The following is a 25667-nucleotide window of genomic DNA, read 5'->3' as shown; positions in this document are numbered from 1 at the left end:
GGTACAAGAAGACTCAGACAACACAATGAAATAAGATAAAGTATAAAGGACCTGCAAGAGGAAATGTACAAAGAAATCAATGCTCTGAAAAAGAATGTGGCAGAGCTTGTGGAGGTGAAGGATTCATTCAACAAAATAAAAAACACGACAGAGAGCTTAAACAGCAGGCTACAATAAGCAGAAGAGAGAATTGCTGACCTTGAAGATGGGCCTGTTCAAAATAACACAGGCAGACAAAAAAAAAAAAAAATTTTTTTTTAAATGAAGAAAATCTGAGAGAGATAGCAGATAACCTTAAGTGCTCAAATATCTGAACCATGGGTATCCTAGAAGGGGAGGAAAAAGGAAGAGGCATTGAAAACATATTCAATGAAATAATAGCAGAAAACTTCCCAGGTATAGGGAAAGACAGAGATCTTCATATTCAGCAGGCTCAAAGATCCCAAACATATTCATCCCAATAAGGTCCTCTCCAAGACATGTTATAATCAAATTGGCAAAGATCAAAGACAAAGAATCTTAAAAGCGGCAAGAGAGAAGTGTCGAGTCACATATAAGGGAGCCCCTATCAGACTAACATCAACTTTTCATCAGAAACCCTAAAAGCAAGAATAGAATGGGATGATATATTCAAAATACTAAAAGACAAAAATTGCCAGCTAAGAATAGTTTACCCAGCAAGACTTTCCTTCTGAAATGAAGTACAAATAGTGTAATTCCCAGATAAACAAAAACCACAGGAGTTTGCTACTACATGATGAGCCTTACAAGAAATATTCAAGGGAGTACTGTGTTTGGTATCTGAAAAACAACCATCACTACCAGGAATACTCAGGAAAGAACAAAACTTACCAGTAAAACAAAAATGCAAACAATAAAGAGAAAAGAAGTTAATCTACCATCCCAAGAAACCAACAAACACAGAAGTAAATCAGAACAAAAACAGTAAATCAGAAAGAAAGGAACAAAAGATATTTAAAACATCCAAACAAAAATCAGTAAAATACCAGTAGTAGATCAACACCTTTTAATAGTAACTCTTAATGTGAAAGGACTAAACACAAAAAACACAGACTGAATGATTGAATTAAAAGGATGGATCCAACAATATGCTGTCTTCAAGAGACTCACTTCACCTCTTAAGACACACATAGACTAAGAGTGAAAGAAAGGAAAAAGATATACCATGCAAATAGAAATGAAAAATGAGCAGGAGTAGTTACCCTTATGTCAGGGAAAATAGACTTTAAACCAAAAACCATTAAAAAAAAAAGTAAAGAAGGCCACTATATAATGATAAAAGGATCTATCCAGCAAGCAGACCTAACAATCATAAATATATATGCACCCAATATCAGAGAAGTCAGATATATAAAGCAAACACTATTAGACCAAAAGAAAGAGATGGACACTAATACCACAATAGTAGGGGACCTGAACACCCCACTATCAACATGGGACAGATCATCTAGGCAAAAAATCAACAGAGAAACACAAGATCTAAGCAACACTTTAGAACACCTGGACTTGGCAGATATCTACAGAACATTTCGTCCAAAAACCTCAGAATACTCATTCTTCTCATCAGCATGTGGAACATTCTCCAGGATAGACCACATGTTAGGCCACAAATCAAGTCTCAACAAATTAAAAACAATTGAAATTATTCCATGTATTTTTTCAGACCAAAATGGATTAAAACTAGAAATCAGAAATCAATAACAAATGAAACTCTGGAAACTATACAAATACATGAAAATTAAACAACATTCTACTTAATGAAATATAGGTCCAAGAAGAAATTAAGCAGGAAATCAAAAAATTTATTGAAACTAATGAAAATAATGACACATCATACCAAAACCTGTGGGATACTGCAAAAGCAATACTAAGGGGGAAGTTTATCTCAACAAATGCTTACCTCAGAAGAATGGAAAGATGGCAAGTAAACACCCTAATTATTTACCTTAAAGAAATAGAAAAACAAGAAAAATCCAAAACCAAAGTTAGTAGACAGAAAGAAATAATTAAGATTAGAGCAGAACTAAATGAAATAGAAACTCAAAAAATGATACAAAAGATCAACGAAACGAAAATTTGGTTTTTTGAGAAGATAAATAAAATTGACAAGCCATTAGCTAGGCTAACTAAAAAAAGAAAAGAGAAGACACAAATAACAAAAATAAGAAATGAAAAAGGAGATATTACAACTGATACCTTAGAAATACAAAGATTCATCAGAGATTTCTATAAACAACTATACACCAATAAATTTGAAAATATGGAGGAAATGGATGAATTTCTGGCCACACATAAACTACCAAGACTGAACCAAAAAGATAGAAATTCTGAACAGTTGAGTAACAATCAAAGAGATGGAAGCTGTAATCAGCAGTCTCCCAACAAAGAAAAGCCTGGGACCAGATGGCTTCACTGCCAAATTCTACCACATCTTTAAAGAAGAATTAATACCAATTATCTACAAACTATTCCAAAAAATTGAAACAGAGGCCATTCTCCCAAACTCATTCTATGAGGCAAAGCAAACATCACCCTGATATCAAAACCAGACAAAGATACAACATATAAAGAAAACTACAGGCCAATATCTCTGATGAATATAGATGCAAAAATTCTCAATAAAATACTAGCTAATAGGATACAGCAATACATACATAAAATTATATACCATGATCAAGTGGGATTCATCCCAGGGATGCAAGGTTGGTTCAACATATGCAAGTCAATAAATGTGATACACCACATCGACAAAATTAAATATAAAAACCATATGATCATCTAGATCTGTAGATGCTGAAAAAGCATTTGAAAAAATTCAACATTCTTTCATGATAATGTTCTCTATAAGTTAGATAGAGAAGGAAAGTATCTTAAAACAATTAAAGCCATATATATGACACACTTACTGCCAATATCATCCTGAATGGAGAAAAGTTGAAAGTTTTTCCCTTAAGAACAGGAACAAGACAAGGATGCCCACTCTCACCACTCCTATTCAACACAGTATTGGAAGAACTAGTCAGAGCAATCAAAGAAGAGAAAGAAATAAAGAGCATCCAGATTGGAAGAGATGAAGTCAAATTTTCCCTGTTTACAGATGATATGATCCTATATATAGAACAGCCTACAGACTCTACAAAAAAACTCTTAGAGTTGATAAATGATTTCAGCGAATTTGTAGGATATAAAATTAACATGCAAAAATCAGTAGCATTTTTATACTCCTACAATGAACTAGCAGAAAAAGAAATCAAGAAAGCAAGCCCATTTACAATAGTCACCAAAAAAAATAAAATGCCTAGGAATATTAAATTAACCAAGGATATGAAAAATCTCTATGATGAAAACTACAAATTGCTGTTGAGAGAAATTAAAGAGGACACAAGAAGATGGAAAGATATCCCATGCTCTTGGATTGGAAGAATTAACATTGTGAAAATGTCCATACTACCCAAAGTGACCTACAGATTCAACACAATCCCCATCAAAATTCCAGTGTCATTCTTCCCAGAAATGGAGAAAACAATTCCAACATTCATGGGGAACATCAAAAGACCACGAATTACCAAAGCAATTCTGAGCAAAAAAATAAAATAAAATAAAGCCAGAGGCATAACACTACCTGCCTTTAAACTATAGTACAAAGCTATAGTAATCAAAACAGCATGGTACTGGCATAAAAACAGACATATGAACCAATAGAACAGAATAGAGAACCCAGAAATCAATCCACACACCTACAGCCATCTGATCTTTGACAAAGGCATCAAGAACACACACTGGGGAAGAGACTGCCTCTTCAGTAAATGGTGCTGGGAAAATTGGGCATCCATATGTAGAAGAATAAATCTAGAACCATACCTCTCAATATATACTGAAATCAACTCAAAATGATTAAAGAATTAAATATACATCCTAAAACAATAAAACTCCTAAAAGAAAACATGGGGGAAACACTTCAGGAAGTAGGATTGGGCATAGACTTTATGAATATGACCCCAAAAGCACAGACAACCAAAGGAAAAATAAACAAATGGGATTATATTGAACTAAAAAGCTTCTGCACATCAAAAGAAATGATTAACAGAGTGTAATGACAACCAACAGAGTGGGAGAAAATATTTGCAAAATATGCATCTGATAAATGATTAATATCCAGAATATACAAGGAAATCAAACAGCTTAACAGCAAAAAACAAGTAATATCTTTTGGATATTTCCAAAAGACTGAGAATAATAAATGCTGACAAGGATGCAAGGAAAAGGGAACCCTCCTACACTGTTGTAGAGACTGCAAAATGGTGCAGCCTTTATGGAAAATGGTATGGAGGTTCCTGAAACAATTACAGATGACCATAAAAAACAACTACCATATGACCCAGCTATTCCACTGCTGGGAATATACCCAGAAGAATGGGAATCATGTTGAAGGAATACCTGCACTCCCATGTTGCAGCACTATTTGCAATAGCCATGAGTTGGGAACAGCCTAAATGCTCATCATCAGATGAGTGGATAAGGAAAATGTGGTATATCTACACAATGGAATACTTTTCTGCTGTAAAAAAGAATGAAATACTACCATTTGCAGCAACATGGATGGACTAAGAGGAAACTGTAGTAAGTGAAATAAGCCAGGCACAGAAAGAGAAATACCACATGTTCTCACTTATATGTGGGAGCTAATAAAAATAAATAAATATACAAATAAATGGGGAGGGGAGAAAAAAAGAAGACACAACATAAGTGAACAGATATGATGTTGATGGGAGGTGGGGGAGAGGGAGGAATTGGTAAAGAGACATGGAAATCATCTACATTGAATATTGATAAATTAAAAAATAAAAAATCAATAAAAATGTTTCTCCAATCACTATAGGTTTGCTTCCTTGAGCACTAAATTTGGTGGTGTCCTTAATTTCTCTATCTTAAAATTTTATTTTTGAATTCAGAAAAAAATAACTTTGTTTTCTTCCCTAGGGTTTTATTTCTTTTGGAATCTTTGGATTGGACAAACATTTAATCATCCTACCTTTCAAAAGAAGGTAAATTTAGTTTTGAAATAAACCTAAATCTGTAAAGGTGATGACAAAGCCATTCTATTAAGATACTGATATTTTTAAACCTTTAGTAACTGCTAGGAGACCACTAAATGCCACACAAAGGTTATCTGTTGATTCATATATTTGTTGTAGATAATTGCAGAGAAAATATTGGAAGAACTATTATAAACCCAGCATTGTAATTTGCATTTTAATAAGAATTGATGGATGCTGACTTCTATGTATGCTATTAACCACATAAAGTTAAATGAAACTTGAAAATGTCTTTAGAAATGGAAGTGGTAGGTGGTTTGCCCTCAGAGGTCTATATTTTGATTGTCTTTCTCCTTTCACAACATGATTCCTCTTTCTATCAAACTGACAGCTTATAGAAAACTCAAGTTTTTCTAAATTTTTGGGTTTTTATTAGCTTAATGAAAGCTTTCTTTGAATTAAGATCAGGGATTTCTTTATGAAAAGTAACAAATGGGAATACTCCAACTTGGGGGTGGGAGGAAGAAGCAGGGGGGCAAGTCTTTATACTCTTCATTTGTTTTCAAAGTCAAAATTAGTAGAAACTAGAAATGCTAATGGAATTTATCCTACCAGTTCTATGAAAAGTGGCCAGTAAATGGTATCTGTCCTTTCGTACTTCTTCTTATCCATCATCATCATCATCATCAAGATGTAGTTGCTAGGGTCATAATCATGTCATAAAGGAACAAAAGCATAATAGGAAAGTCACTGAACTTAGTTACCAGTTTCAGAATGTTAATCAGGTGAAGTAGTCAACCGTGCTATTCTCTGGGCTGGCAGAAACAAACATGTCCTATACTCCAGATCCTGGTATTTCTCTCTGTGGTGCTGTAATTGAAAAATGAATAAGTAAAATACTTGACCTCTAATTTACATTTGTGTTTCAAAACAGTGGAACATAGAATAAGGGACAATTTATTGGTAGAAATTGAAGTGGGTCAAATGTGTCAGGAGGGTTTATAAAATGATCAAGTCCTCCACCCCACCCTGTTTTTAATAGGAAACTGAATGCAGAATAAGAATGTTTCTGCTTCAAAGACTAATGATGTCTGGGTGTTGTAGATGACCACCTTGGTGAATGATAGCTTTGAAACAGCCATTTTGATGGGGTAATCGGGCAGAAGGTATTCTCTGTCAAGTGCTTTTCTTTCCTTAAAAATGGCCTCCTTAAATTTTGGTTTCCAGACTTGAATTCCTATGGAAGAATAAAGACACATCAGGAAATAGGGATTCTCCTGTTTCTGAAGAAATAAAAATGACCTGTCAACAATTTATCCATTATCACCGTGACCTCTGTATCCAAAACATTGTCAAGAAAAGAAGGTAAGCAAACTCCAGTACAGGTTCCAGATAATTATATTTTAGATGATTAACTTTGGATTGTAACAGGCTAAGTAATGTGGCCATGACTGACTATGACAGTTATTTTCAATAACACACATATGTGTAGAAGTTAAAATAGTTATAGTCAGTTTATAGTTTAAGAAATAGTATATAAAAGGGCCACATCACTTTGATTTTAATATTTTAAGAAGTCATCTAAATTCTGATTTGCTTATAAAACATGAAAACTTAAGAATGAACCAAAATGTTGTAGCATATTAACAGTCACTTTGGGCTGGCCCATGGCTCACTCAGGAGAGTGCGGTGCTGATAACACCAAGGCCACGGGTTTGGATCCTATATAGGGATGGCCGGTTAGCTCACTGGCTGAGCGTGGTGCTGACAACACCAAGCCAAGGGTTGAGATCCCCTTACCGGTCATCTTTTAAAAAAAAAAAAAAAAAATTCACTTCATGTTGGCCATTAGTGTCTCTCACAAAACTTTGAGATACATTGGATTTAGAAATGATTTTATATTCCCATTTCCTAAATGTATGTTATTGCATATTAAGACTGCTGTTGTCAAGAAAATGAAATGAAATTTCTGCCTCTTAATTAATTCTGCTGTTTATATTTCACCTCAAGTCCTAATCTTTAGTCTGTGATATTATACTTATTCTTCTAATCTCCAAGTATGTAGCTGGAGTATGTGGTAGGATATGATGAATAAACAAATGCTATAGAGCCAATATTTTTGGTTGTCATAAAAGAGAAAACAAAAGAAAACAAAATATAAAGAACCTAATACTTTTATATGTATAACTGAAAATTTGGAAATTTATGCAAATTACTATTTGGGATTAATTATTTATATATATTATGCCACTATATTTAACAGATGTGTCATTATTATCAGAAGGTAGTCTGGTATACATAGTGGAAAGGGGATTTGCTGGGGGTGGACTAGAACTCAGCTCCTAAACTGCTACTTATTTGCTGTGTGACATTGGGCAAGTTCAATTCTCTAAACCTCAGTTTCCCTCTTCTTTAAAATACCTGATTCTCAGGGTTGTTTGAATTAGATAATAATATGTGATGGGGCTGGCCCATTTTCCAGCAATGGTAAACTATGTAGAAAAGTCGGTTTTCCACTCCTATAAGGCCAAGACAGTTATTTCAAAGTACCACCTATGGATAGCAATTTAAAATTGCTTTTTAAAATTAAAAGAGAGAACTCCACATTAGCTCTGTCAGGCCCATTATGATTGACAACTGTCAGGAAGCATAGCTCTTGCCATTTACAGGGTTGCCAGGCTGCCTCAGTCCCAGATGGCTGAACAGGCACTGGCTGGTGGTATGCTGGCCTGTTTCATGTGTCTTTCCAGGCTCTACAGCCTGTGCAGCATCACATTCTCTGCCACTCTGTACAACTCCAAGGGCTCTTGTTACAGCTGCCTAATCACAGTCATCAGGAAAGATATTATTCAGTTGGTGTCTAGGATGGAAGGTGTTAAGCTATAAATTAAAAATCATCAAGCAGGAAGAAGGCTTGGACACAGGTTGTAATATTCAGGCTTTTGTTAAAAGTGATGTTTGTAGTTGCAAAACATAAATTAAGATATCACTAAGTGAAATACTGATGTTAAAATATTATGATTTTATGTACTTGAGAAAATTTTTCATGTATATTAAACTTTTTTCTATTTTTTATATGAAACTTTAATGTATATTCATTTATGCTTAAATACTTTAACATTTTTGTCACCTATTTCTCATTTCATCTTGATCTTCATCCATTGTCTCCTGTTGTAAGGCACTTTAGGTTTTATAGCTTGAATGATGTTTGTGGACAGACTCATGTTGTCTGTTGCATATTTGTATGAAAATGTACAGAATTAATGTAATTTTTTCTTTTGCATTTCTCTTTCTCTTGTTTATTTGCTCATACTTAAGGCATCCCATATTTGCTTTAGGAAGACAAATTTTAAATAATCAAGAAGTAGATTTGTAGCAAGACAGATCTTACTTATCATTTCCTAGCTTCCTATTGAAGCAAATTCCTGACAAACACATCAATATGATTTTCTTGACTGCTGAGGATAAGAAGAAAGGCTACTTGTGGGCACTATGATATATATATATATAGTGCATACATGTATTTATATATACATATATGGTATATATGGAGCTGAAAATAAACTGTTTAGTGAAAATAGTCACTTATCAAGAGCTTGTGAAAAATATTTAATGTTTCTGAGACAATTACCTAGTATAAGAGTATAAATTTGAAATATATAATATTCAGCCATCTATAGGATAGATCTAATCACAAAAGGCCATGCTACTATAAAAAAATATTTCCTTGTAGATGCATTTATATTACCTATGTCATTTTTGGTTACCGTTTAAACGTTTCTGTTTTCACAAGCATTATTGGCATATTTTATTTTTCTCCAGTGGGTGTTTCTTGAGTCAGATGAGTTTGCAAACCCTTTATATTCAGAACTTTCATTCCTGCCATACTTTTAACTGTCATGCTGTCTTTCCTTGTTTCCTTCTATTTTTCCTTGCTTGTCCTCTATCATGCAGTGCTGATACCAGATTTACAGAACATATGGGTGAATCATTCCTTTGACATACAGGTGTGGTGCAAAGACTTCTGCTGGGACCTTCTGTGGCTATGACCTGGTGAACTGGCTAATTGAAGTTGGCCTTGCCTCTGACCGTGGTGAAGCTGTGATATATGGAGATAGACTGGTGCAAGGCGGAGTCATCCAACATATTACCAACGAATATGAATTTCGGGATGAGTACTTGTTTTACAGATTTCTTCAGAAGAATCCTGAACAGAGTCCTCCTGCTATTAATGCAAACACCCCCCAACAGGAAAGATATAAAGAAATTGAACATTCATCCCCCTCCTCGCTTTTCCCTAAGACCTAAATTATGAAGGGGAGAACCCCATATGGAATCATGTTCTAGTCCCAGATGTGTTACATTTTAGCTGTGTGACGTTAGGCAAGTTACAACCTAAGCCTCAGTTGCCTGTTCTACAAAATTTGACAAGATGCATTCCCACCCCATGCTACGGGTCTGGGATTTTATGTGTATGTAAAACACATAGGAAACCAACTTAGGAAAAAGAGAAAACCAAATCAAAATTTGAAGTTCTGATAATGAATATAATAATTACTGTAAATAATACTAATGTGCCAACATTTTAAAATCATTGCTTTCTGCATCTGTTTGCTATAATTTCAAAATCAACATCTGATTAACTCTTCCTTTAAATTACCAGTTGCTGGCAGGAAGTGGGCCTTAAATTAAGATAACTTTACATTTACTGATAGTACCTCCTAAAAAAGAATGTTAATGGTTCTAATAAGAGGTTATTATTCTTTTTATTTTTTCCATTTCCTTGACAAGTAGTACTCATTTAAAAACCAGAAGCATTATTTTTTTAAGGTTTGTCTTTTCTTGCTTTGCTATCCAAAGTACTAGTAAGCACCATTAGGAAGGGAATAAAAACCTCCATAAATATTATCTCCACAGTCCTTCAACAGAAATATAATCTGATCTTTAACTTTTGTACTACAAATAATAATTTGGGCGGATTCATTTAAATTTTATCAACAAAACTATTGCCATGTGATGTATTGTTTCTGGTATTTGCACACAGCATCACCATGCAGAAGGATAACCCTTCTATTTTATTCTCTGAAGTTAAAACAAAAACAAAAAACAAAAACCACTATATAGTTGAAGCCAACATTTTAAAATCTAAACGTAGCATCTGATTGTTACATTTAGAATTCTTATTAAACGTCCATGTATAAAAATCTATAAATTTTTAAATTACTAAATGTTGCCCTCTCTCTTAGTCCATTTAGGCTGCTATAACAAAATACCATAAACTGGATAGCTTATAAAAACAAAACAACAGAAACTTATTTCTCACAGTTCTGGAGGCTGGGAAGTCCAGGATTAAGGCACCAGTAGATTAGATAAGGGACTGATTTCTGGTTCATAGATGTTACCTTCTTGCTGTGGCCTCCCATGGTGGAAGGAAAGAACTGTAGTCTGTTCAGCCCCTTATAAGGACACTAATCCCATTTATGAGGGCTCCACGTTCATGACCTAGTCACCTCCCAAAGACCCCCCATCTCCTAATACTGTCACATCAGGGATTAGATTTCAACATGAATTTTGGAGGGACACAAAACATTTAGACCATAGCACCCTCAGATAAGCTCTATTTTGAGTAAATTAAAAAGAGATCTATTCACCTTACCTTTGAACATCTACTTAATTATTAGGTGTCAGTGCTGCTTTAACTAATTTAAAACATGTTTCAAATATTTAATTATCTCATACTTTTAGTATCTCATATATAAGAGCCATTTAGAAATTAATTTATAGGGTTAATATCATTGTCCTTTTAATGCAACAAATATATGAGAATAATTTTTAAAAACTTGCATGGAAGCCTAGTGTATTTAACAAGTAAATTATACTTTATAGTAGAATTAACTTATATCAATTTTAAATTATGACTAGGGAATGGGGATGTTTTTAAGCAGAAGTGGCTTGCTACAGAACCTTTCTTTTTAATATGACAATATTATAACTTTCTGAATGCTCAGGAGGAGGTGTAAAGCCTCATTGCTGTACTTGGAGACTTTTATAGTTACAGTAATAGAGATATTAATTCACATGCATGCAGGCAACTCAAACACAAGTGGAGAATTTGTTTTGTTTGTGAACAAGTCATATTACATATGTTTTGTTATTTGCACAAATGGAATGTGCAATATCTTTTTCCATGGGACACGCTAAAAGAAAACCCCAGATCAGAATGATATGCAGTTTCAGATAATAAAGGCTTTTAAGAGACGTTTTTAGAATTAAGGATATGCTAATTTTATTATATAAAAATATTTGTAACTGTTACTTTCTCACTGACAAAGCAAGTTTCTCAATAAAATACCTAATTTGATTTGCACTGCTGACATCTTTTCTTTGAGTAATATGAATATATGAATAATGTAGAAGCCATCATAGAAGTCTTTTCTATAGGTTTTTAATGTTTTCTTAAATGGGTTTCTTGAGATTGTTCTATTCTTCATGAAACTATGGGTTCGACATACAGGGTCTTGCCCAATTATGCACTGAGTAAACACTTTTTATGAATGAGTCAGTATGAGGACTGGCTGGTTAGCCCACTTGCTTAGAAGGGAGTGCTGATAACACCAAGGTCAAGGTTCTGAATCCCTGTACTGAGCAGCCACCAAAAAAAAAAAAAAAAGAATGAGTCAATATGGCAGTAGAATCCTTTTCATACATTTCATAATTTTTAGTATGCAAGATCACAGCTGGAAAAATGATACAATTTTAAAAGCTACCCCTTAGGGCCGGCCTGTGGCTCACTTGTGAGAGTGTGGTGCTGATAGCACCAAGGCCATGGGTTTGGATCCCTATATAGGGATGGCTGGTTGGCTCACTTGGGAGAGTGTGGTGCTGACAACACCAAGTCAAGGGTTAGGATCCCCTTACCGGTCATCTTTTAAATAAATAAATAAAACAAAATCTACCTCTTTTATACTAATCTTCAGCATAGTCAATTGTTTTCTTAAATTTCAATGGGGCCAGCCCCGTAGCTCACTCGGGAGAGTGTGGTGCTGGTAGCGCCGAGGCCACGGGTTCAGATCCTATATAGGGATGGCCAGTGCGCTCACTGGCTGAGCGTGGTGCAGACAACACAGTGCTGAGGGTTGCAATCCCCTTACCAGTCAAGAGAAAAAGAAGAAAAAAAAAATCTCCTTGAATGACCCCATGCCTAGCTTGTGCTTAGCTTTCAATATTTTTAGAAGATAAGGTGTACTTGGCATTTTGAGAATAATGATTAATGATAAGTAAAATTTTTTTTTTTTTTAAGATGACCGGTAAGGGGATCTTAACTCTTGGCTTGGTGTTGTCAGCACCACGCTCAGCCAGTGAGCTAATCAGCCACCCCTATATAGGATCTGAACCTGTGGCCTTGGTGTTATCAGCACTGCACTCTACCAAGTGAGCCACAGCCCGGCCCTTAAGTAAATTTCTAAAAGCAAAAAAAATGTTAAACTCGTTTTACATGTTGGCTATGCAGAAGAATGTAGCTCTTAGTTTTTGCCTCTTTATATCTCATATCATACAAAATATTAAATTACTTTATACCTCTGGGTATAGGTAGTCATGTGATCAGTAATGGTTGGAAACACAGTTCAGGATCATAAATTTTATCACCATTCTTCAGAAAAAGACAGGATTATAAATTTCTGTAATTAGTATGATAAAAGCCTGAAGTAATTAACTAAAAAGAGAAAACATTCACTCTGTAGACCTGTCATTGGCAAATTTTACAAGAAGAAACTAACTTTACAAAATTCTAGGCTGCATAATTATTTCCAGGGCAAAATTTTTGATTGAAGATTATAATATATAAACTGAAGTTTTCATCAAAGATCAAACAAACTAGCTTTCCCTAAAACACAGTTTATTAGATTATTCCACTGGTTGGTTCCCTTGGTTAATTATAAATAATAATATAATTCAAACGTTGACCAAAAAAAAAGCTTAATTTCAGCTACTATGTTTTTTACTCTTAAGATACAGATGAAATTTAAGAACCTTAAATTTTCTAAGATATACCACAAGGCATTAATTACCCATACAAGTACTCACAGCTCAATTACCATATTTGATTTACAGAGTGAAAGTCTCTTAACTGTTTTAGAAATTAATTCACATATCCTTGTAATAATCCTTGCCTTTCTCTATAGAGAGTTATTATTTCCATTTTTAATATGGAAAGAGGCAACAGGTTCACTTAAGACTTATCAAAGGATACCAAGTTGTACAAATAGATTGTCTAGCTAATTTTTTCAACTTTACATTTCTACAGGCAGAGAAGAGGGCTGTGTAAATTCTTTCCATCAGTACTTAAATGTTCGTTTAACAAATATTGAGAACTTAGCATGTGCCAGACACAATATTGAACACTGAGCACAAACAATGGGAACAAATATGATTCCTATCCTCACAGAGCTTCTAGTCTACCATGAAAGACAGGTGTTATGCATATAATTAACTTGTAATCAGGATCACATGTGGTTCTAAGGGTATGTACAGGAGAACTGATCTGGTGGTATGGGGAAAACTTCCCTGAGGAAGTCATGTGTCCGCAAAACTTCAAAGGAGGTAAAGAACTACTAATATAAAGGGAGGTGGGGAGTAGGAGGGCCCACCATGAAATGAATGAATGGTGTCAGCAGAGGTACAGCAGTGAGGAAGGAATGGGCACATTTAAGGACTTGAAAGAGCAGAATAGTTGAAACTTAAACAATGGTGAAAGTGTAATAAAATATAGACAGGGTATATAAAACATAGATCAGGTATTTGTTAAGGACTGGGACTTTGACCTAAGAACAATGAGTCTTTAAGAGGCTTTTATTTTTTTAATTTAAAAATTTTTTTTATTGAATCATAATTGACTATACATATTTTTGGGATTCAATGCTGACATATCTTGATCAAATCAATATTACTAATATGTATATTGTTACAAATTGTACTTTTTCTTTATGCCCCTTGTCCAATCTCTCCCTATCCCACTCTCCCTCCCTGCTCCCATCACTGATAGATTTCTTCTCTTCCTCTGAAAGAATAATGGTAACTCTGCTGATTTGTTGCCCAGATGATCTGTCCAATGCCGAGAGGTGTGATCAGGTCCCCCAGTATTATCATAGAGCAGATGCTTCTTCTGTCACTCTGGAATGGGCTTTGCGGAGAGAGACATCCTCTTCTTTCCTTTGGTCTCTGCTGGTGACTCTCCTTGTGTCAATGCACTCCAGTGGCTGGTGAATCATCTGTGTGGTGGTTGATGTCTAGCCACTTTCGCGGCAGCCATGGTTACTGTGGTGGCTGTGGTGGGCCACTCACACGGAGGTGATGTTTTTGGCATGCTCCTTGGTACTGGTGGTGTGCCTGGTTGTGGGGGGGGTCCGGTCCCTGTATCCATGCCCCAGGCCTCCGGGTGGGCCCTGAGGCTCTGGCAGTGTGCCTGGTTGTGTGTATAGGGGGTCTGGTCCCAAACTCCATACCTCAGCTCTTCTGGCAGGCCCCGAGGTGCTGGTGGTGTGCCTGGGCCAGAACTAATTTTTTGTCCTTTGCTTACTTCTAAAACTGGGGAACTTCCTCTAGGGACCAGTACTTGAACTGTGTGGTTGAACTAAATTGCTGCTTTGCTGCTGTTTCCCTAGGGAAGGCTTTTTGTGCAGCTCAGGGTTTAATGGTTGACCTTATAGGTACTTCCAGCTCTCCAGAGACCCAGTGCACCTGGGTTGTGTAGAAACTCTGATCTGGGCCTGAGTTTTTTCATCAAACTGCACCCCATGCAATTCTGCATTCCCAACCAGTCTCCTCTCAGTGGCCCTGTGCTGATTGGGGGGCAGATTGGCTGTCCTTGCTGTATCCCAGTGTTCTCCCAGTGGGCCCATCTCCCCCACTGTCCATGCTCCAAGCACTTCCCATGGGACAGCCATGTGCCAGTCCCTTGTGATGACTCACCAGCCTCTGAATGGTTCCCCTTTTCAGCTGTTCTGGCTCCTCACTCCTGTGTGGGTCCACAGGAATCCTATTAGTGGTCTTGTTCTCCTGGGGGTCACCAAGGCCCTCTTCTTCCCTGCTGCCTCCAAGCAACTCCATCCAAAGAGCACAGCTACAGCTTCTGCCGGCTCCTGCTCCATGTGCTCAGCAGCTCCAGCCTTAGAGTGGCCATGGCCCAAAACCCTCTGAGCAGTTTTTTCCTTCTTTCATTGTGGCTTCTCCCACCTTCATGAACTCCATAGGTCTCTCCTCCTCTTCCCCTGAGCTCCAGCAGACCCAGCTTGGCTGTTGTTACATTTTTATAGTTGTAAATTGGTTGATTTATGGGAGAGAGTGATGCTGGGGACCGTCTATTCCACCATCTTGACTGGAACTCTTTAAGAGTTTTAGACTCAACAATAAGAGAATGAACAATCTGATTAAAAAATGGGCAAAAGATCTGAGCAGACACCTCACCAAAGAAGATATACAGATGACAGATAAGTATATGAAAAGATGTTCCACATCATATGTCATCAAGGTATTACATATTAAAACAATGAGATACCACTACACACCTATTAGAATGGCTAAAATCCAAAACACTGACAATGACAACAAATGCTGGCAAGGACGTGAAGCACCAGGAACTCTCACTCATTGCTGGTGGGGATGCCAAATGGTAGCCACTCCAGAAGACAATTTGGCAGCTTCTTACAGAATTAAACATACTCTTACCATGTGATCCAGCAATTGCACTCCTCAGTATTTCCTCAAAATGAGTTGAAAACACGTCTACACAGAAACCTGCACATGTATGTTTGTAGTAGGTTTATTCATAATTGTCAAAACTTGGAAGCAACCAAGATGTTCTGCAATAGTGGTATATCCAGAGAATGGAATATTACTTAGCACTAAAAAAAAATGGGCTAATAAGCCATGAAAAGACAAGGAGGAAACTTAAATGCATATTACTAAGTAAGCTAAAGAAGTCAATCTGAAAAGACCACATACTGTATGATTCCAACTATATGACATTCTGGAAAAGGTAAAACTATGGAGACAGTAAAAAGATCAGTGGTTCCTAGGGGTGGGGGGAAGGGAGAGATGAATAGGCATAGCACAGAGGATTTTTAGGGCAGTGAAACTATTTTATATACTATAATGGTAGATACATGTCATAACACATTTGTTCACACAGAATGTTCACCACCAAGGTTTACCTCTAATAAACTAGGGACTTTGGGTGGCAATGTGTCAATGCAGTTTCATTGATTGTAACAAAGGTACCACTCTGGTGCTGGGATTTTGATAGTGGGGGAGGCTATGTATGTGTGGGGACAAGGGAATATGGGAACTCTGTACTTTTTGCTCAATTTTACTGTGAACCTAAAACTGCTCTAAAAAATAACGTTGATTTTTATAAAAAGAGTTTTAGGAGGGAAATGTGTGATCAGATTTAAAATTTTAATAGATCACTCTTGCAGCATTATCTACATGGATGGAAATAAAGAACAAAAATGGGTGCAGAAGAACAGTTCACTGCAGGTGCAGGTGGGAGATGGTCCTCGTTTGGTCCAGGGTGGTGATAAAGGAGAAAGCGAAAATATGCTGGCCCTACAGAAAGAAATAAGATTCAAGTATGTATCCCTGGATAAATCAATGAACTGCTTACCCTTAGTTCCCTTATATATTGAGCGGGGAGGTAGGAGAGGGAGAGAGAGGAAAATAGGGTTTGGTCAGGGGTCTTCATGATTTAGGGACAACCTATAACTGAACCATACATAAGGCAAACAGAATCAACTGAGTACTTGAGTCAGCCATCTTTTCCTTTGTGTAAGGGCAGCCCTGTAATAGACAAGAACAATATCAGGCAGATCACAGTTTTTATGAGAACTTTTTAAAATAAATTTCTGGGCACTCTTTAAATATAACGACCCACTTCTTTATTATAATCCTAATTGCAATGATAACAACCAATAAATACAATGTAGTCAAATACCAAAAATGGACATTTCTAGAAACAAAAAATGGTGTTATTTTGAGTTGGATTTTAGCTTATATTTGCAATTTTGAGTCTTACTTGGTAATTTTCTTGTAACTTTAACAAAGTTTTGTAAACTTTGGGAAGACATTCATTTATAATGTTCATAATACATAATACATTACAATATTCGTAATGAACAGAAGTAAAAGATGAGAGAGATTTGACACACAGAAACAGTGTCTCCTAAGGTCTTGGTTCTCTTATTCCATTCTCTAATCTCTCAGACAAGCTCTTCTGAAAAATATCTTAACATAAAAGCCCATAAAGGGGAATGGCCTCAAAAAATGCTGGACAATAACAGCTACAAGCTCACTGGTCAGCCAACTCTTGACAAAGAGCATGTTTGAGTTTAATAAAAGTGCAGTTGTGAAATTAATACACTGTAATGACAAAGATTTAATGTGTAAATCTAGAAATTTTTTTTGTTAGAGCTGGTTAATAGTTGCCAAAAGCACAAAAATCTTACCAGTTGAGATATTTTCCATTACTAAAGAAAGATCTGCTTTCTTGATGTAATTGAGAAAATGATTTGAGGGTACTACATAATTACGATAAACATAAATCCATGCATCATTTTTTTTTTTTGGCTTTATTTATTTATTTATTTTTTAATTTTTATTTTTCACAGTTTTTATTTTATTTATTTTTTTTTTTAAATTTTATTTTGTCGATATACATTTTGGCTGATTATTGCTCCCCATCACCAAAACCTCCCTCCCTTCTCCCTCCCCCCCAACAATGTCCTTTCTGTTTGCTTGTCGTATCAACTTCAAGTAGTTGTGGTTGTTATATCTTCTTCCCCACCCCACCAGTTTTCTGTGTGTGTGTGTGTGTGTGTGTGTGTGTGTGTGTGTGTGTGTGTGTGTGAATTTATATATTAATTTTTAGCTCCCACCAATAAGTGAGAACATGTGGTATTTCTCTTTCTGTGCCTGACTTGTTTCACTTAATATAATTCTCTCAAGGTCCATCCATGTTGTTGCAAATGGCAGTATTTCATTCGTTTTTATAGCTGAGTAGTATTCCATTGTATAGATGTACCACATTTTCCGTATCCACTCATCTGATGATGGGCATTTGGGCTGGTTCCAACTCTTGGCTATTGTAAAGAGTGCTGCGATGAACATTGGGGAACAGGTATACCTTCAACTTGATGATTTCCATTCCTCTGGGTATATTCCCAACAGTGGGATAGCTGGGTCGTATGGTAGATCTATCTGCAATTGTTTGAGGAACCTCCATACCATTTTCCATAGAGGCTGCACCATTTTGCAGTCCCACCAACAATGTATGAGAGTTCCTTTTTCTCCGCAACCTCGCCAGCATTTAAATCCATGCATCATTTTAATGATTCATACTTTATGCAGAATTGAATACTTAATTATTATGACAAAAAAGTTACTGTGGCTAAAAAAAATAATGCAAGTCCATCACATGAAGTAACACTTGGCTATCCCATGATATATATGTCCAATTCCAGTGTTTTCTTTCTCAGTATTTCAGCAAGACTATATGTCATTTTAATAGTCAAGACATCATTTGAATGCTATTAAAGAATAATCAGATCTGTTCAAACTAGTTTTATATCACTTACTAAGGTAATAGATTCTGACTTTGAGAAAGATTGCTGACCATTTATATGATCACTAAGAACCAATATTTGACTTATAAATTCTAATTTCATCTTTTGTACACTGAGGAAAGAGATTAATGATTTTATCCACATCAAGATGCTTATTTTGAAGGATTGATTCCATCTCTTTGAATAGTTCTTTCTCCAGTTTCCTCATGTTATCCAACATTGTTTTGGCTTTTTCCTGAAAAATTATAAATATAGAAGTAAACACACATTCACACACACACACGAGTCTAACCAAATTCCAACCTACCTCTACAGACAGGTTTGTTCATTCTGGTTTCTATCTCTGGTTTTGTTCCCCTCCTATTCTTTAGATACAGAAGGAATGAAATTCTTTGGGAAAAATCACTGCTCTAGATTGAGTTAATCATTAATACCAAATTTTTAGTTACTTTTAGTAGAAAAGACAAGAACAATTATATAGGACTAGTATATAAGCAAGAAACCTGAAAGACAACAGGACAATTGAAAATCTGATATTAATTGTACATGGGAAAGGTTGCTGGAAATTGAGGCAGAGATATTTTTATGAATTTAGATCTACTATATTTAAAACCAGTATTATTAGATTAAGGAAATAGAACAGTAATATTCAAGGAAAAAAGCAACTAAAAGAAAAGCCATTTTCTCTATGGTCTCCTTCTTTCAAGAAGGGGGAAAAAAGGTCCATAACCTTTACAGAAAGGAGCAATTTTTAAATTGTTGATGGACTGCCATGATCAGTTATCAGGTAGGTACCGAGAGAAAAAGTATATAAGAAAAAAGTTACTAGGAAGTGAGCGTAATTAAAAATATTTGAACCATATGGAGCAGAACTCCACAAAACAAAGATTCTAAACCATAACATGGACTTCAATATGAAATTGTAATCAACTTTTTTTTCTGAGAAAACAATGCATTTCATATCAGTGGAGAAAAAGTGGATTTTGTCTATAAATGGTATTAGAATAATTGGTTACTTTTTTGGAAAGCAAAACTAAAATCCCTACTTCAGGACATACACAAAAGTAAACTCCAGATGAATTAAAGACCTACATTTTTAAAAAAACACACATACATTCTGGAAAAAAATATAGAAATTATATTTATTTTGAGCTCAGGCAGCCTTTTCGAAGCATGAAATCAAGATGTCCTAAAGGAAAAGACTAAGAAATATAATTGACTAAATTTAAATTTTCTGTCTGACAATAAAGTTAAATGTCCAACAGTAAACTGAGATGAAAACTGCATTATAACAAAGAGTTAATATTTATATATTTTTGCCTCTTTGAGGCAAAAAAAGTCCTAAAACCCAGAATTAATTGAAAAATAAGCTAAAAAAAAAATAGGCAAGGCATTTAAAAGGAAATACTAATGACCAATGAACAAAGGAGAAGATTTCCAATCTCACTAGTAATCAAAAAATGTGAATTAAACTACCAGTAGGATTGACTCTCCCTAAAACATAAAAGTAGGTACTGTATTTGCAGAGCGAGGACTAGAACCCAGATCTTTGACACTTCTTTCCTCAAATTCCATTATCTTTCTCCTACTTTATATTGTTAATCAACATTTAATGCCTGTTAAATAAAGCCTAAAATGGTAACAACTTTATAATTTTTATTTCAATATTACTTTGCAAAAAATGTCAATCAGTAATTTAATTTAGTTTAACAAACATTTAGTATTAAGTGTACAAAACTCACCTCCCAGAAGCAGTATTAAGGGGAAAGAGGCAGCTGACAACTCTTGAGAACTACCATAAGCAATGAGGGCTGTGTGGAAGCTGCTCAAGGAAGAATAAAGGAAAATCCTTCCAGAGTAGAAGCTCCTGAAACATATCACTAAAGGACTTGAGCAAAGGCACAAAGCACCAAAGGGCTCATTGTTGTTCACAGTACTGTTCTGAGTTTGGAGGATAAGGGGAGTAGATGACACCTCTGGCACAGTGGATTGGGCCCCAGTCAGTACACAAAATTGGCTCCTAGTGCTTACCCCTCAATCCATGCCACCAAGCAACAAAATTGTGTTTAGACTGGAGGTCAGAGTGATAACAAACTGGTCCCACATAAAGCAGGAGCAGCATCAAGAATTCATAGCAAACAGGAAGTCTGGCAGAGCTCTTTGCTTTAAGCCTAAGTGAAATAAGGGAGGGAAAAATAGGCATGGCAAATATACTACAGACAAAAATAAATAATTACCTAGAGGAAAATTCATTTAAATGTGGGAAGAATGTAAATGTGTACGCTTTGACAAAGTAAAAGGAATTACAGGAAAGAAAAATTAGGAGGTGGTAGAAACAGTCAAGAAAAGATATAAACTGGCCACTCTTTTTCTTCGTTGCCTTGAGTCAATTGATGGCTGCCTGTAGGTAGCCCTCCCATTTCCTTCTTATCTATTCTTTTTCTCTGGGGTGGAGCGGGGAGGGGTAGGGAACGCTAAAGAGGTATGGATATTATAAAGTTATCTATCTATGCCAGAAAAAAATAAAAACATCTGGAGATGAGATTTTGGGTGATTATACTGCTCTTCTATAATGTTTACATTTTAAAATAAGGAGCATATATCATTTCTATAAAACTACAACAGATTATTATTACTATTATTATTATTTTAAGTCTATGGGGTCTCAAGTCACTTTCAATTAATATTAATCTTGGGCTACGTGACTAAGACCATTATGTAAGAGACCAGGCTAACTGCTCTTCAGAAGCCTTGTAATTTTTGGTGTGGGACGTACACTAAGTTACTTAAACTCTCCTAGTCTCAGTTCCTTATCAGTAAAATGTGGATAATAATGGTACCTATCTCATAAAGTGGTTGTGAATGTAAGAGTAAATAAAATAATCTATGTAAAAGTATTATGGTACTTAATAATATGGTATATAGTAAGTGCTCAATAAATATTGGCTATTGTTATTATGTTTAATATACTAAATTTCTGTATAAGATTCATAGCATATGTATTCTTAACTAAAGGTAAAAAATAATACAGCTCTACTATAGTCTGAGCATCTACACTATTTCAAAACCAATTTTTTGTATGAAGGAAGGAAAGAAAGCTGACACTCCAAAGTTCAAAATATGAATTGAATCACATTTTACGTTATTCTTAACGATATAACAGGAATATAATCTAATTGTACCTCATTATTTTCTATTACTTCCAATGCCTGTTGATGGTTTTGGTAGAGTGGGTGTCTTCTGTCAGGCTTAATCTTGAAGCCTGGCTTCTTTTTAAGTGGATCTTCAAATTCAAATGTTGGTGAACTGGTATCCAATAGTTGTGAAATATGTGGCACAAATATGAAAGGCTTAAAAACAGATCTAGAAGAAACAAGCTTGATTAAATTGACATGTCAATATATAATTCAGCATTATTCTAAGTCTTCTAAGATTCCCTCTAATAAGACATTTCTATTAATGATGCTATATACTAATTTGTTCCTGTCATATTAGTTATACCCATGCCTGTCTTCCCTGGTACACTGGGATCTCCTTTGGGGCAGGGGACCACGTTTTATTTAGTCTCACATTCCCATCAACCTAACAGAGGGCCTGGCACATAAACAGTGCCATAACAGAAGTAATAGTTTGCCATTTCCTACTTCAAATGCCACAGTTGTCACTTGAGAATAATCCTCAATGCTACAGATTGAGGATTAGGACCTGGCATGAAAATCTGCACCAATATTAACAAGAGAGACACAGGTTTCATTCCATTTTCTTGAAAATATCTTTAATAATATGAAAGACTATAACACTAAAAGATAGTAAATATAAAATAATTTCTAAATGTAACATGCATTAAGTTTTGTGAGAGAGAATAATGACAAATTAAAGTAGTCTATAAAAGTCCTAGTTAAGATATAACTTGAACTATTGATATTTTAAATTTTATATGTATGTATTTTCTAGATGAGTGCATAAGTAAATCTAGCACAACAACATCATTTAGCCTTTTTACAGTTATTAATCATCTAATATTATAATATTGAAATATGAGTAAGAAAACCTATCTAGTTTCTTTTATTGACCATGTTAAGTACATTTGTGGGAAGGAAGAGTAGGGATAACTGCATACAAAAAACTATTAACATGTTCTTCCCATAAAAAATGAGAACATTTGTGCACATATGGAAATTGCAGACTCAAACTTGAACAGAAGATACATCAAAAAAATTACTGTCTTATTTACATAACAAAAATTTAGCTTGATAAAATTATCAGCGTACTAATGATTCTACCCCACCCCCTGACCTCTTGCTAGTTTATAGTATTTTGTGCCTTCACCTCTCAGGATCAGGAGTCCCTGTAAAGAAGTGAATGCAAGGAAGGTTGGAGTCTTGAGGTAAAATAGAAACCATGCTTGCAGTGGTCAGGAATTCTCCCTCCATATTAATACCACTTGGTTTATCTCGGAGAATTTCCATCATTGTTGCAAAAGTTATGTTTCCTAGGGAAATAATTTAAAAAACCATTAAATACGTATGCATATACAGATGCCTTGTGAATTCAAACTGCTTTCTCTACTGATAATGTATGAGATAAGGTCATAAATTAAATAGGAGAATGACTATAAACAAACTTGGTATCAACTATAATTAGACTCATTTCACTATCACAAGGAAGATATTTTTTAAAAATATAAAATATGCAAAGTCTCAAAAACCATTGTTTCAGGTAAAAACTTCCTAAAAAGAGGGAATCAATAACACAAAAATACACTCAATCCCATTGCCACTACAGAATTTTTAAAAGTATATTTAGTCAGCAATGAACTGACAATAACTATTATCTGAATATATCCATTCTGGGAACCAAATATTCAGAGAATATTGTGTTTAGTTTCCTATATTATATAGGATATTCTTTACAAAATAATAAATTATTTTTCCTATAATAATTTCTGTGCGTGACATTAATAAAATAGCACATACAATTATGCATAGTACATAACACTTGATAATGATAATAAACAACTATGTTACTGATTTACGTATTTACTACAGTATACTTTTTATTATTTTAGAGTGTACTCCTTCTAATTATTAAAAAAAAAAAAAGAAGTTAACTGTAAAACAGCCTCAGGCTGGTCTTTCAGGAGGTATTACAGAAAGAAGAAGGCATTATTGTCATAGGAGATGATGGTACCATGCATGTTATTGCCCCAAAGACCTTCCAGTAGGACAAGATGTAAAGATGGAAGACAGTGATACTGATGATCCTGACCCTGTGCAGGCCTGGGCTAATGTGTGTGCTTGTGCCTTAGTTTTTTAAAAAAATGTTTAAAAACTAAAAAAATAAAAAATTTTTAAAATAGGGAAAAGCATATAGAATAAGGATATAAAGAAAGAAAATATTTTTTATTTTCACACAGCTATACAAGCTAGGTGTTGTTGCAAAAGAATCAAAAAGTTTTAAAAAATTAAAAAGTTTATAAAGTAAAAATTTTACAGTAAGCTAAAGTTAATTTATTATTGAAGACAATTTTTTTTTTATAAATTTAGTGTGGCCTAAGTATACAGTGTTTTTGGCTGGTTACAGCACTGCCTTGTAACACCAAAAAAAAAAAAAAAAGTCTACTGTGTTTGTAGGTCTATAGTAGTGCACTGTAAAGTCCTAGGCCTTCACATTCACTCACCACTCACTCACTGACTCACCCAGAGCAACTTCCAGTCCTGCAAGCTCCATTCATGGTAAGCATCCTATACAGGTGTACCTTTTTTTTTTTATCTTTTATACCATATTTTTACTGTACTTTTTCTATGTTTAGATAGGTTTAGATACACAAATGCTTACAGTTGTGTTCCAATTGCCTACAGTATTCAGTACAGTAACATGTTGTACAGTTTAATAGCCTAGGAGCAATAGGCTATACCATACAGCCTAGATGTATAGTAGACCATATCATCTAGATTTGTGTAAATACACTATGATGTTCACGCAGTGAACAAATTGCCTATTTATGCATTTCTCAGAATATATTCCAGTCGTTAAGCAATACAACTGTATTACAAAAATAGGTTTATATAAGCTTACAGTTAACAAAATTTAGGTGAAAATTTTTATGTGCTAATTCTTAGAACAAAGACTAGAGTATAACTTTCCAACAAAGTTTTAGGAGAATACAACTTTATTTTACTATTGCAGCATTATCATAAAGATAATTTTTGCAAACATATTTGAGGACTTCAAGTTTCTCAAGTCACTCTCTTAATCCTTTAATAGTCAAGTCATTTTCTTTTCAAGGACTTAGTCATATTATCATCCTTAGTTTTCTCTTCAGTTGTTAATAGGTCTGATTTTCTGCCCATTGGCTTTGTATAAGACTTAAGCAGTTACCCAGTATTACTTGCATAAACTTCTTAAAATCATTTACAAGATTTTCAGTTTTTATGTTATCTGTATTGTGTTGTTGAATATTTAATAACATTAAAGGACTGACCAACAAAAATGCTGATAGCAAAGAAGATGAAATATAGTGCTAAGTGGGAAATGATGTTTGAATGAGGACTAATTTTACAAATAAACAGTCATTAGTGGTTGTTTTTATGTTTAAGACTACTTTTGCTTCCCTATGCAACCTTTACAACATTGAGATATCAATGAAAATTTTGATCAAATGGACATCCCTCCTACTGTCCCTCACCTCTTTCTGTAATCTTTGCTTCATTAACCAGCTCACAGATAACTAAAGTGAGGTCTTTTTTTTTTTGGAATGCACCTATATCGCCCCAATTTTCTTACATTATTTCCTAATTTTATATGTCTGCTCAAAGTTTATATTTCTAAAAGTATAACTCTACTAGAAAATTAAAATAGGACTACTGACATATTACCTACCTGCAAAATCCAAGAAAATTGATCTTAAAACTACAAAAATAAGATATCAGTGAAATAGCCCATTAAATAAATAAAAACACTCAATGGTTTTCTTATAATCAAAAACAACAAT

At 34.8% G+C, this 25667-nt stretch overlaps 2 protein-coding genes across 4 annotated transcripts in view; one reads left to right on the top strand and one right to left on the bottom strand.

Annotated features, from left to right (window-relative positions):
- The window catches only part of GPR155 (G protein-coupled receptor 155), a 44905-nt gene extending 33517 nt beyond the window's left edge, over positions 1–11388 (top strand). For 2 of the 3 annotated variants that reach the window (XM_063112179.1, XM_063112172.1), the window contains 3 exons: positions 5002–5066; positions 6285–6422; positions 9065–11388. In XM_063112179.1, coding sequence (XP_062968249.1) covers positions 5002–5066; positions 6285–6422; positions 9065–9365 — 504 coding nt within the window. In that variant the 3' untranslated portion in view covers positions 9366–11388. Of the gene's footprint in view, positions 1–5001; positions 5067–6284; positions 6423–9011 lie in introns of all 3 variants that reach the window. The other variant, XM_063112188.1, reaches the window with a different exon arrangement.
- Positions 11389–17777: 6389 nt separating this feature from the next.
- The window catches only part of SCRN3 (secernin 3), a 30932-nt gene continuing 23042 nt past the window's right edge, over positions 17778–25667 (bottom strand). The window contains exons 6-8 of the mRNA XM_063109965.1: positions 23003–23165; positions 21856–22036; positions 17778–18908 (exon numbers count right to left, since the gene is read on the bottom strand). Coding sequence (XP_062966035.1) covers positions 18738–18908; positions 21856–22036; positions 23003–23165 — 515 coding nt within the window. The 3' untranslated portion in view covers positions 17778–18737. The remainder of the gene's footprint in view (positions 18909–21855; positions 22037–23002; positions 23166–25667) is intronic.

The sequence above is a fragment of the Cynocephalus volans genome, chromosome 1 (assembly GCF_027409185.1).
Source record: "Cynocephalus volans isolate mCynVol1 chromosome 1, mCynVol1.pri, whole genome shotgun sequence".
NCBI classification, from domain to species: domain Eukaryota; kingdom Metazoa; phylum Chordata; class Mammalia; order Dermoptera; family Cynocephalidae; genus Cynocephalus; species Cynocephalus volans.
This window is presented reverse-complemented; position numbering and strand designations above follow the sequence as displayed.